Source organism: Primulina tabacum, chromosome 16 (assembly GCF_025594145.1).
Source record: "Primulina tabacum isolate GXHZ01 chromosome 16, ASM2559414v2, whole genome shotgun sequence".
NCBI classification, from domain to species: domain Eukaryota; kingdom Viridiplantae; phylum Streptophyta; class Magnoliopsida; order Lamiales; family Gesneriaceae; genus Primulina; species Primulina tabacum.
This window is the reverse complement of record NC_134565.1, coordinates 6,526,204-6,540,442: the sequence shown is the minus strand read 5'-3', so window position 1 is coordinate 6,540,442 and position 14,239 is coordinate 6,526,204. Positions and strand designations below refer to the sequence as shown.

At 35.9% G+C, this 14,239-nt stretch overlaps 1 protein-coding gene across 11 annotated transcripts; it reads left to right on the top strand.

The window, feature by feature from the left end:
* Positions 1 to 389: 389 nt before the first annotated feature.
* Positions 390 to 12,397, top strand: LOC142528778 (uncharacterized). Of its 11 annotated transcripts, none has more exons than XM_075633945.1 (7): positions 390 to 545; positions 8,688 to 8,872; positions 8,959 to 9,057; positions 9,154 to 10,904; positions 11,333 to 11,405; positions 11,730 to 11,785; positions 11,966 to 12,397. In XM_075633945.1, exons 3-7 carry the CDS (start codon positions 8,995 to 8,997, stop codon positions 12,066 to 12,068), a joined length of 2,046 nt encoding a protein of 681 aa, XP_075490060.1. In that variant the 5' UTR covers positions 390 to 545; positions 8,688 to 8,872; positions 8,959 to 8,994; the 3' UTR covers positions 12,069 to 12,397. The 11 variants fall into 11 exon arrangements, with proteins under 11 accessions (XP_075490060.1, XP_075490061.1, XP_075490062.1 ...); XM_075633946.1 differs by lacking the exon at positions 11,966 to 12,397 and adding an exon at positions 11,862 to 11,940; XM_075633947.1 differs by lacking the exon at positions 11,730 to 11,785 and having other exon boundaries at positions 391 to 545; positions 8,976 to 9,057; positions 9,176 to 10,904.
* The last annotated feature ends 1,842 nt before the right edge of the window (positions 12,398 to 14,239 follow it).

Here is a 14,239-nt window from a genome sequence, read left to right as displayed (position 1 = left end):
GTTTTCTAAATTAATGACATTTCATGGTCTTAATATCATTGATTTATAGAGATTTAATTGTAGATATAAATGAATAAAATACTTTATCATAAAAAAATTATTTTTTATTTTAGTTTTTGGAAGATAACTAGATGTTTTTATTACTTTTATTTAAATATATCTTAATTTTAAATATGTAAAACTTACTATCAATATTTTAAGAATATGTTTAGATAGTCTCATAATAAGACGATCTAATTTATCAAGTTCATTAGACATATATTTTATTTGCGTCATCCATTTATTTTAAAAATGATTAGATATTTATTTTTAATTTAATAAATATCAGTGAGGTCGACACGAAAGTTTCAATGTTGTTTTTATTTTTAATTTAATAAATTTCAATCAAATTCTTAAAAAATTGAGTAAATAAAATTAATATGTAATACTTTCTCTGAGAATTCGCTATTTTCCCTCTCTGAAAACCGGACTGCGGCGGAGCGGCATAACCTTTTCTCCAGTGGATAAAGGTTTAATCAACACCTTCAAATTCTTCTGTTCTTCCGGTGATTTCCTAATCTCTGTGGTTTTTAATATTATTAATTAAAATTCTCTGTTAATTGTTTTTGCATTTGTTTTGTAAGTGAATGTTTCTTCGAATTCCTTGTGCATAAGCCAATATTTTGATTACGGTAAATCGATTCTCGTTCATCTTCTTCATATGCGTTTCTATGATTCTATTCTAAATTTGCGAACTCCTCGGGCATCAATGTTGTAAATGGCAGAAACCGCCTACGGCCTTGGCCACCTAGGCTGTCGAAATTAATTTTGTAAGTAAATTTTTTTTAATCATATATAATCAAGCAATGTATCACAAATATTCATATTTTTTTTATTTTATGTAAGACATGTAATTAAATAATGTTTTTTAGACAAAATGTAAACAAATATATAAATACAAACTAACAAGATAATTAATAAAAATTCATCATCATATTAATACTAACAAAGGAATATAATTACTTTTACCAAAAAACTAAGTTTAAAATTCAAAGTTTCAATCCACTATGACAACAAGTACTAGACTAAAAATAACTAATCTTCTAAATTATTTGCAGATGCACCATCAACTATATTCATAATCCTCTCATCATCGGACTCAAAATCAATATTTTCTTAATTCTGCTCCTCGGATGTATCTAAATCCTCATCAAGTTCTCTAACGGGGATGTTTCTTGCACTCCTCCTTGGTTGTAGCACTTCATCTGCTCCCAAGGCCTCCGCCCTCCCCTACTATTCTCCAAGTAGTCCTGAACTCAGCTCGACCTCATCTTCGTCACCACCATCAACAAGCCAACCTTGAGCTTCACTAGCTTGAGAGGATAAAAGTAAATCTCCACCTATTTTTCTTTTACTCTTCTTCTTCATAAGATTGACGTTGAATTTGACATATACAAGATCATTCGATCTTGATTTCTCAAGCCTATTCCTCTAAGAAGTATGTATCTAAAGATTTTAAACCATTGTTATTAATAAAAAGAAATGATATATAATATAATTTATGAATTACTACTCAATATTTACTCCTTCAAATTGGCTCCAATATCTTTCACACCACCCCGATGAATTACTTATCAAGTAGAGAAACCTCATTGCCCTTTTTTATAAGTTTGGAGTGTGACCACCATCCAACTTAAAAAAGAAAAGAGACAAAAAATAATTAAACCAAAGATTGGTAAAAAAATTCATGTACGGTAGCAAATAGAAATAAAGGAAAGAGATTTACCCGGATCAAAGTCATGGTACACATCCACCTTCTCATATGTCGTGACCGCCATTTTTCTTCCAAAGTTTCCGGATTTACTCTTATACTTCAACAATTCATCATTAGCAATGGTAGCATGTCCTCGTCGGTGGGAATTATTATCTCAACACAATTCAAGAACTCATTCATAACATTGGTGTCATTTGATATGCTTGAATATTTGAAGTAAAAAAGCAGATTAAACAAGTAAACAACATAATAGAAAGGACTATCAAGTCTATCCTTAGACTTCTCATCAATAATATTCAAAATAGGGGTGAAATTTCCTTTTTTTGAAAGACTTTCTAACGTCTTCTTTGGCTTGTTTAAGCGCACTCAATAAAAAGGTCATTGAGGGCTTCTTGTCACCGTCAACAAGACGTAAAACTTTCACTACACGGGTGGAAACATTCAAAAAGCCAAAGAAACACCATTCCAAAAAGATATACTTGTTACCGTCGCCTCCACCGCTTTCCCCTTCACTTTACTCCTTAGCTCCGTTTTGCTCCACTCCTTGGATGTAAACATAAGTCTCAACTGATCTTTCTTGTCTTTGAGACTTTCCAAAGTAAAAAATGAAGTAGCAAATCTATCACTTCGGGCCTCACAATATCCCTCTTCTTGGTATATTTCCTCATCAAAGTTCTATGATGTGCATAGACGAATATGGTTAAGGCCTTACATTGGCCAACCGCCTCTACAAGTTGCCTAAAGCTTTGATTGTTAATTGCATGAAAAAGAATCCCCGTTTCATAAATCCATCTAGCAACGTACTAATGTACATCATTCATAAACTTTAACTTCAAGGCATCATTTATGTTTTGTTGTCTTGCCTTTGTTGGATCGATTGAGGATGTCCACTTATCAATATGCCTGAGGTTCTTTGACTTCTTTTTTGAAGAATCTTCAACCACTTGACAATCATCCTCCTCTCCATCAAAACCTATGTTTACTTCTGCTTTCTCTTCTCTCTTTTCTTAGTTTTTCTACCCTTTTCGCTTCTTATTCTTGCTATTTTCAAGTTAGGCTCTCATCTTTTTTGTCCTCATCGGATGCTTTAGGACATGCTTCAACTTGTCTTACAATACCCGCAATATCATGTTTCATCTTGTAAACTCTTCCTCTAATAAGCCTCTTACAAAACTTGTATGTTATCCAATCTCTTTTATCTTTATTATACAACACCCCGTAATCCCAAACAATATCATTAGAAAAAAAACAAATTCAAATTTTGAAATAACAAAATATAGAATATTATGTAAAAGTATGTTGAATATACAATACTTAACCTAAAGGCTTGCTGGCGGCAGCGAGCGGCGGCTGGGGCTGGCAGTTTGAGGTGTGTGGTGGGCCTGGTGGCTGATGGCTAGAACACTTGGAAGTGGAACCCAAAGTAAAAACAAAAGAAAGTGAGCTGTGTTTTTATCATAATCGGGGTTTTTAAAATTAATTTATTTTGACTGATTTTTAAAATTAATTGACTTTGACTAGATTTTTAAAATTAATTGACTTTGATAGTTGAATAGAATTTTGAAATTGTTGACCGCCTAACCCGCCCATCGGATAACTTAGTGCCGCCTAAAAAGGCCGTCTAATGTAAATGCGGGTGATCGAGGCCTAGAGCGGCCACCTTGACTGACATTTAGAACACTGTCGTGCATAAACCCATGAGCACAATTTTCTGTGCTGCTTGTGAAATTGCAGGCTAGAAAAATCAAACACATTGCCTAGGGGAGACCACCTCGACCGACATTTAGAACATTGTCGGACGTAAACCCATGAGCAGAATTTTATGTGCTGCTTGTGAATTGCAGGCTAGAAAAATCAACCACCATATGGCTTCGGAAGATTTGAAATATTCCTTTTTGGATTGCCGTTCTTTCTAGGCTTCAAATCTTCCACATTTGTGGGCCATTGAAGCACTAGTACACTCCAACCAAGTTGATGTATCTCTCTTGCGTTTAGTAAGAATTCATGATGCCTTTTATTTTTTGATGGAAAGTGTTATTGATAATTTTTGTCACGAGTAATTGACAATCTTAAGAGTTTTATGTCAATTGTGCCATAGATTTGGTTAAGAAGACCCCCAGAAATACTTGAGGATTATAATGAGTCGAATCCTTATTTGAATGAATTACTAATTAAGTCGTGATTAAATAGTTGTTTTTTTATTTGAAACTAATGATTAAATAGTTGTTAATTAAGCATTATTAAAGAATTGATTAATTGAAGTTCAGAATGTTGGATCCGCCGCATTTAAAATGGATCACCCAATCTACTTCAGATCACCTTGTCCCGAGAAATCCAACTAGACGAATAATATTATGACACGTGACATATAAGATTGAGTTCAGATCTTCTGAATTAGTCTGGAAGGAACCTATATATAGAAGCTGATTTCATTTATTTCCTACACCACTTTCCCTCAGCTTCTCTCTCGAGTTTTAACATTATATCTTAGGTTTTGTAGCCAGTTTCTAGGTCAGTTTAGTGTCGGTAAGCTTTGGAGCTAGTGTCGACTCAAGGAAGTCAGTGACCTAGGACACGCAAATCGGGTCGCCATCAGCGGGCTGACGATGAACACATGTATAATCCTAAAGCCTTTAATAGCGATTTAAAGATCATTAGGAAGAACTTTGAAGCATGTTTATTGATTCTTGATCTGACATGATAGTGGTTTCAATATGTTTGTATTGTCTAAGTTCAGACGAGTAGATTTTCTGTCAGATTGTTTCAGTGAGATACATGATGTATTGACTGAGATATCCAAGTATAGTATGCACATTTGTATTCTGCATATTTATCTATTGCACGATCCTGTTTTACTGCTTTGACATATTATGCATGACATATTACGTTGGACTTGATATCTTTTGAGATATACCTCGTTTGTTTGGGCCGCTCAACCCTGTTCTGTATTGTGGATGGTTGGGTATCAAGAGCTACAATGTCCGATGGGATCTGCGGGCTCTGATGACCCTGGACATTGTAGATTCACATCTTGATCATAGTTATTTAGGGGGCAAGGCGCACTAAAGCGCTAGGGTACCCTGGAGCCTGAAGCACAAGACGGACCGCAGACTTTATCGAAGTAAAGCGTATTTGGCATAAATTATAAAATTCAATATATATAAATTGATTTATACTATAAATCTATAATATTACATAAATTAAATATTTTTAACAAAGATAGCAAACATTATAAATAAAAATTCATTAATAGACAATGTACCATAAATCATAACCAGAAAAAACTTTAATAATCTAAAATTCATTAGTAAGTAATCAATTCATAGTATATTAAGAAAAAGATTCAAATATTTAAATCCTCAAATTCATCTTCATCCTCTTCAACTATATTATCATCTTCTAAAACCATTACGAGTTATGAGTGTATAAGAAATTAGAGTAAAAGTTTGCATAAATGATTACAGTATCATCTAAATCATCAAATTTTTATTCATATTTCTCAACTATATCATCGTCATTATAGGAGAAGATGACATTAAAAGTTTGCACAGAGGACTTCTAAACTTTCTGATAAAAGAGTTTTGCATAAATGAGTGAGTTTTTTTAATTAAATAACCATGAGCTTTGCTAATTTACTTCAAAATTGATTGTGCTCGAGTTAATTTTTATTTACTTACAAAATATCAGCTCATTTTTTTAAAACGCACGCTTTTGTGCCTCCCAGATGCCTCGCGCCTAGGCAGAGGCGCACGCTTTAAGCGCGCTTGTTTCAAGTGTTGCGCCTGGGTTATTGGTGCGCCTGACTGGGCCCGTCACCTAGCTGCAGCCAGACACACGTTTTTAATAACTATGGTCTTGATGATGAGTGTGGGAGCCAAAACATGCATATGACATGTCAGAGACTATTGCATTTCACATGTATCATATCGCTTTGTATATTCGTATATTCTCGTACTGGCTATTGCATTTCACATGTATCATATCGCTTTGTATATTCGTAGATTCTCGTATTGGGCGATTGTCACTCATGAAACGTCTCTAACTCGTTTTCCTTTAAAATGTACTAGAAATTTTTTTCTTCTAAAATCCTTAGGCCGAACACACACACACACACACACACACACACATATATATACTTTTCCACTATTTAAAATAAACTCACCATCTGTTTTACTCAAAATCCAAAAGTGCAGTAAAAGTCGTAACACCGTAAAAGTCAAACCAAACCTAAAGCTAGCATTTTTCAAAAATAGCATAAACGTCAAACTCCTCTAAAAAACCACTCTTACTACCAAAAGGCATCAAAATCTTTAAAGTAATGTAAAAGCGTAATTGTGCAGAAAACTAGCAATGCATAGGTCCTCGGGTTAGTGCACCATCCGCCCAGCCAGTTTAGTTATTCAACCCTCCTGTCTCAACATCAAAATTCTCATCTGCATCTCGCACCTGGTGAATCTATTGATTCAGCAAGCCTTAACTATATTAACAAGTAATACGTATACATCCACATGCAACAGTGAAAATACTTTTAATTAACATAACTTTCATGTTCTTTCATAAACATAAACATATTCATTTCCTGTCATAATATACATATATTATTTTCCCCTTAGATGAATTAAGATCATTAATTGTGACTTTCGTATCAGCTGTTTGTCTATTGATCAATCTTACGTATTACCATAGTACCAGGCCGCGAGGACATCAGCAACACTCTCACCCGTCAACTGAGCCTTGACCTTACATGTCATCGTGTCATTTCATATTCGTATTCGTATTTTTGTTCGTATTAGTCACAATCAAATCACCTCTTTCAAACATTTTATCATATCCAGCACTTATAAAAATTCATGCATATAACATTTTCTTCAAACCAAGCATGCAACTTATTCTTTAACATTTTACAATTTTCATCAGAAAACTCCATAACCTTTCAAAATATATATTTTAACATTCGTTACTGCATTCAGGACACTGCCAGGACTCCTAATTTTTTTCAAGCGTAAAATGACCGATTTGCCCCTGAAACCCTAACTTTCCCATTTTACCCTTGGACCTTAAAACGAAAACCCGAATCCATCCAAACTTACCATAACACCTTAAAATACACACATAAATATTTCTTAGACGTAAACTTAAGCCCCTTAAATAAATTTCACAATTCGTTTTAAAACTTGAACCGAAGTCTCGGTTTTAACCCGAATCAACTCGAAACTTAACCAAACTTTAACCATAGATTATTAACACCTAACCAATCCCTTTTCAATGCAAATCAAGCCGTCTAGAACCCTCGGAAACGCTTAGGGACCTACTGAAAATTTCTGCACTTCTCAACCAAACCCTAACCTCAACCAAGCTTCTTCTCCTTCGACCCTAGGCCCTAACCGACGGGACCAGACCCTAACCAACCATCCTAGGACCTAAACTGAACCCTTAGGACCCCTCCTGGACCAGCCTACTCATGCATGCACATGGACGTGCACGCTTCTCTCGGATCCCTCACCAATCTAGCCATGCGCCTCCCTTTCCTGGACCATCCAGCCGTACGTGGACCACCCTGGCTCGTGGCTAGGACCCTCACGAGCCCAACCCCTCGCGTGGAAAGCAGCCCGTGCAGCCCCCTTCCTCTTTCCTTCCCAAAGTCGTGCCCTAGCTCTCTTGGCCCCAAAAATCGTGCAGCCCCTTTTTCTTCGTGTCCAGCCCTTGTGCAGCCCCATCTAGGACTCCTAAACAGTCCCTAAATCATGCCCATATGGTCTCTAACCTGGCATCCCCCTCATGCTATCAAGAAACATCAAGTTATGCAAGAGAATTCAAGTTCTTCCCAAGTGCAAACCCTTAAAACGAAAATATTATGATACTTTTAGACTTTTCATGCTAGAACATATATGCACACATAATATGGTATGGACAATGATAAAAGAAGGAATAAAGCGTGCCTATGCGTGATTCACGCACGAAAATCAATTATAGACGCGAAGAACGTTGGCGGAGAGACGGGGAAGCCTTGACTGCGTTTTTCCTTCCAAATCCATGTGAACCGGCCTTGAAAGTGAGTGTGTGTGCGTGTATTGATGGAGAGAAAACCCTAGGATTCTAGTGCTTTAAACGTGTGGTTTGAAAAGTTTTGAGGTTTAGAAACTCCATCTTTTGATATAAATAATTGGATAGAAAATTAGGCCCAATAACCTTGATATAATAGGAACATTATAATGTAGGAAAAATATCTTGTTTAGGAAAGTTTTTGAAAATGTTAACCGAGCCTCCAAAAAGTCTTTGTTTTTGTCAAAAATCGATTACCGGTTTAAAATACGACTCGACATGTAAAAACACATCAAAAGGCACCATTTTCGAAATTTTCATATTTAATATGCCATATGTTAAATAATTAAAAATAATCATTTAATAAAAATATTTCCCTTTACATTCCCCGGTCTCCGCTCCTCGGTCGCCTTTCGAATAACCCTTGAAAACACAGTTTTATGCATTCTAATAGAAAACCATATTTTAAACATGTAAACATGTATACTACATTTAATCAGTGCAATTAAAATAATTTAATTAGACATTTTCAATTTTTCCTAGATTTGCATGCAGTTGGATTACGTTATTGCATTTTGGACCTTGCAGCTCATGTCTTTGTTTTTATCTTGGACACCCCCATTCCATGGGGCAGGTCTTAGGTTAGATGGTTCGGACGGCGGGGGCAGTGTTTAGAGCAGTTGGGTTTTCGGTGGTGATCCAGTGGAGGTTTTATTTGATTTCTTGCATTTCTCGTGCATGAATATGATTTCAATGTGGTTGTATTAACTTTTAAGACTGAGATTATTATTCTCTTTTCATTTGGGTTGTAAGATGATTATGTTATTTGGTTTTCGATGTTTAATTGTTGTTATTAAGTTTATTTATGCATGCTTACTAGTTTGTTTAATAGAGGCTCGGATGAGGGCGCTGCGAGGATATTGGTAAAAACGCAAGAGAATGGGTATCCTTGAGAATTTTGGAGAGTTTATGTGATCAAGGAATTCGTGCAAATTCTGTAACTTTAACTCCAGCCAAAAGAATTGATTTGATCCGTCTGAGCAATGTGAAGATGTCCTGAGACGAATATTACCAGAGGTATTAGTTTATAGAGAAAGTTTTTCTAGAGATTCTACTTCTCAAATTGCCTTGTCAATTAATGCTAGCAGCATTGATAATCCCAGAATTGTTGATCAAACAGCTGGACTAGAGATGTTGAAATGGGACTTTCAGCCTTTATTGTGCATAAAAGATCTAGCTTGGCTAAATGTTCTATACAAAAGGTGAATGTGACTCTTTGACCCTGGTCTACATTAAATTAATTGAGGTACTCTGACTCACCTATACTTCTAATTTTCCTTGCGTTTCTTGTAAAACAGCTGAAGGATTCAATTCGTATAGGTAATCATCCTCTCTCTGCATCTCTAAACGAACAAAGTGGTTTGTTAGGTGGAAACCAATCTGAAGATAAAGTCCCAGTGGAAGGAAGTAACAACAATGATATGACAACTAAACCCAAGGGAAGTAATACAAACACTCAAATTGGTGCAGCAAATTATCGGTTGAGTTCTTCCACTCTTGCAAATTGCAGCAACCCCTTCTACAAAAATATACCCGATCAAAACTCGTTACTTTCTAAGAGGAAAAGTAGTTCCATTATCGAGAGTATGCAGTTGACAGATACATCTATGGTAATTTTGCAACACAGCGAAGGAGAACTATGCACATTAGGAAAGAAATCTCATGTTGTGGGCACAGAGGACAAAGGTTCCTTCAGGGATGATAATAATGAGCATACTTCATTGAAGAGGCATGCTGATCCTGATGAAGTTTTGCTTTGTCAAGAGCAGGTTTATAATTTTGTGTCAGATGACACATCTAAAGAGGACGTTGGAGGCTTACATCTGTTGGCAAATGCATTGTCAATAATCTTGCAAAACAGTGAAGGAGATATCAGCGGCTCAGGAGAAAAAATTAATGTAAGAGCCATGGGGATTAATTCACCTTCTAGAGTCTGTAATAACAATCAAACTTCAATAAAAAGTGTTATTGGTTTGGATGAAATTTCACCGTGTGAAAGGCACGCTCATCATTGTGACACTGACATTCCAAATGAAGCACTTGATGAGGAACAGGAGCAAGATCATGATGCTAAGGATACGGAAGGAGACAAAGAAGGTGCCTCTGAGCTAAAAACATCTGAGAAATGCATGGAACCTCAGCAAAATATTCAGAGAAGTGTTTGTGAAACCGAAGATGGAAACGTTTTCTGCGATAATGATGTATATTTTGATGATATGACCGATATTGCCAGACAAAAGAATGCTTTTTTGCACTCACAATTCACACACAGTCAGGATTCTTTGGAAAAAGTTGATTGGAGAGAGTTAAATCGTTGCATCAAATGTAATGAGAGTGGGAAATTATTGATCTGTAGTTCTAACTCCTGCTTTTCAGCGATTCACGAGAGCTGTTTGGGTTCTGATGCAATCTTTGATAAAATGGAAGAATTTCACTGCCCATTTTGTGCATACTCGCTGGCACTCTCAAAGTACTTGGAAGTTAAGGGAAAGGTCTCTTTGGCACGAAAGGACTTGGCTTCCTTTTTGTCTAGGGGAAGCAGAAAACAATCAAAGGGAAAGTTTTGTATGTCGCGTCAGATGGTTCAAAATCATTTAGAGCAGGATGAGGATTCACAGAAAAGTGAACTACAGACCAGGGGGGGTAAAGTCAATAAGCATCATAGCAGGAAAAATATTGAATGCAAAGAGGTAGGTCCTTCAGTGTTCAGTTTTGGTGACAATCCCCATCGAAAAGGTGTAGCACCAACCAACGAGCTGACTAAAGATTTTAGTAAAGACAAACAAGGAGAAGGAATGAGGCAAGAATCCCAATCACCTGGAGTTCATGGACAAAATCAAGTGACTGCAATGGCAGATCATATATCCCAGGGTGAAAATACCAAGTGCAGATCAAAGAAGGAAGTTCTGTGTCCTCCTGACTCAGATACTGAAAGCACATCCTCTCCAATTAATGAGTATACCGATGAAGATGATTTATCTGGAGAAGAAAGTGGGGATTCTGACATTTCCAAGTACATCATAAGCATCCGAAAGCACAAAAGACAAAGGTGAACTTTTACTGAAAACTATTACAGTGAGAAGTCGAGGCTCTTATTTAAGTCGTCTTTTATGACTAATTGTTATTTACAGTATGTTACTCGTTCTAATTAGAAATTAGTTGGCGATTAAATTTTAAAATCGATGTTACATTAACTGTAAGTCCTCTCTATTTGATACAAGTTTTGCTTGTGATATTATGTCTATATTCCACATCAATGACCACAGTTTTTTATTTACTGAATCTTGGAATTTATTTAGTTTTTATTCTAGATAAGTTCTTTATGTGCTAAGCTATTTTCTTTGAAAGAAAACTGTAATTAGAAATGCTTAGCAAGGAAACTCGAAAACCAAAAAAAGTGGACATATTATGAAACTTCATTGATAATGCATCTGCTTCAATTTAGCTGAAACAGATGATTTTTATTGCCATCTGCAGTTCAAATCCTGGAACACCTCAATTGAGGCGGAAAAGAGTCCCATGGACGATCGAAGAGGAACTGACATTGAAGGTCAGTTTCCATTTTCCTCTATCTGAATGCTGATTCTAATATTGATGCCTATCTTTGAAACAATCAAAACACGGAAGTAAAAGAGAGGGGAGAGTAAATATCATCTTTAATGGAAATATAAAGTTACTTTCAGATCCTACTTTGCGCTATATTTCCATTTTAATATCACTAGAAGCAAAGTCGTCTGGTCTCAACTGGACTACATTACCAAGTATGACAAAATCTCAATGGGAATGGTATCAGGAAATAAAAGATCAAAGCTTGCCCACAATATGGCAAGCAATTCTGGTATCTCCTCACCAGTTGTTTTGTGTCATCATCTAGGTTTTTGCGGAAGAAAAAATCTGGAACATTGCTGCTAGAACTTCAGTTTTAGATAGGTTAAAATTTGTTTTTTTCGTCCTCGTTCTAACACGTAAGTCTTTTGTTCTTTGCTAGAACTTCAGTTTTAGATAGGTTAAAATTTGTTTTTTTCGTCCTCGTTCTAACAAGTAAGTCTTTTGTTCTTGTTCTTTTTTGAAGTAGTAGTTGAAGTATCTTGCTTGTTTTCTCTGCAACAGAATGGGATGCAGAGATTTTGTGGGGATGAAGATAAAAGTATTCCATGGAAGAAAATTTTGGACTATGGGGAAAATGTTTTCCATGAAAACCGTACTACAGTAGACCTTAAAGATAAATGGAGGAACATCAAGAAGCTCCTGGAAAAGCTCTATCCATCTAATGAGGATGCACGGGTGACGTAATTATTGGGTCGAGCCCACTGACGAAATCACATAAAGGAAACTTCACTGAGCTTGTACTTTTGTTTATAAGCAATTGTTACCATGGCGTATGGCTTTTTGGTGCTCTCTAACTGTTTAATTCGAATTTATTGATGCCCCGAGGTTATTTATGTTTGCGAGCTATTGTATATTGACTAAAACTGGCTGTAAGAATGTTGTATGAAACTTATGCAGCACCCCTTTTATGTTAATCTTAGTATTCAAAGGTTAGTATGGAAAATCTGAACTGTAAATTTTAGTATGGAAGTTAACTCTGTAAATTTGTGGCGTGGGTTTTTTCTAATATAAAGGTGCCTGACATGTATTTACAATGTGCATATATTGTTCAGTGATATATATAAAACAGAATTGCTGCAGTGTGTCTTAAACCTTTAACTACTGGATTTCTTCCCTCCTATCAGTTCCCTCTTCACTTTCTGCCAAAGCTTTAGCATAAACCCTCTTGACCCTTTACTCCCCTTTGTACTTTCCCGCACACCACCGCTTGTTTTGGGCAAGCAATCTTCTTCATCTTTGCGTTCTCTTTACACATTTGTTTCAAACTGACAAACTATTAACATGGAAATGCGACTTAAGGTAAAATGAACGGGGAGATGAAGCAGCATTTGATGCACGAATGGCTCGGTTAAGCTGTTTGGTGATGGCTTTGGGCTTGAACGAGTCGAGGAGGTTGCTGCCATTGTAATTTGGGCTTAGTTTGTAGATGGGAGTGAACGATATGCTGGAGAATTGGTTGCTTTGAAATCCATTGAAACTCCTCTTTTCACTGTTTTGACTACGTGTTGTGTTGTTTTTTGGCTCAATTTTGAATGGGACGCACTTTGTAAGTACCGTTACTGTCCCTAGACTGTGTCTCGGGTCTGACTATGCTCACATTGTTTTTAACGCTGTGTTGGAGATTTAGATGGTCTCTGTTAGGGGCCTAAATGGATAACTAGTTCAGATTGAGCTTGAATCTGGTTAGCCTGATTGATTTTGATCCATTAAAAAACGCAACTGGAAATAAAATCTTACAAAACCAGGAATTCTTTTATGAGAAGTATCTAAAAAAGTAATTTTCTTTAAAAAACTGACAACCATTTTATAGTAGGAAAAACAGAGCATTATGGCCGCATCAAATTCTCCTCGAAACTAATGGTCAATCCATGCCGACTTCCATAACATGAAAAATTTCTGGTGATAATTGAATTTTTTATGAAAACAAATTAAGTTTTGATAAATTATTGATAGTTTTGAACTCACAAATTGATTCCAAGAAATATGTTGATTTGAGGGGAATAGATGTGCTATAACATAGTGATGACTTTCATTGTTTCAAGTGAATCAAATTAGCCATATATGAACAAAATATTTTTGTTTGAAAAATCAATTTTTTATAGTTCAGTCTATGTGGCATAAGTTTAGTTTTGAAAGATCTGAACTCATTAACCAAAAGTGTTAGTTCCCGTAGTTTTAGTGATAACAATCAATAATTTATTGCATTAGATCAAGCTACTGTTTGCTCTGTATTACAGGCACTCAACCACTTCAGTAGAATCCTTTCAACTGGCTCACAATACTAAGCTACTCGACCGCATCTTGCGCATTAATCCGTGGAAAACTACTCAATCTGTCAGTGCTCGTTTTCTATCACATTTGGTATATGTCTATTTGCTCATTAAATTAAAGGTACGATAAAGCACGAAAGGACGACAACAACAATGTCTTTGCATTAATGCTCATTTAATGAGTTATAGTCGAATTTTGAACGAAAAAATACATATGATAATATATATGATAATGCCAAGAAGAGCAAATCAGACAGATGATTCAAGCTTGCATTCTTAAAAAGACTTCCGAGCACTTATCACTTTGACAATTACTCACTGCTCATCAGTGCTCACTCCAAAAATATTCAGATCATCAAGGATCTTCAAACATTTGCCGCCACATATCTTGAAATATGAAATATCCGGTTTTATGCCATTTCAGATCTCGTAAGGAGTCTTGTTATGTCTTTTGTTAATCATAGATCTGTTTTGAGTGTAATAAGCTGTATAACTTCTTCTTCCC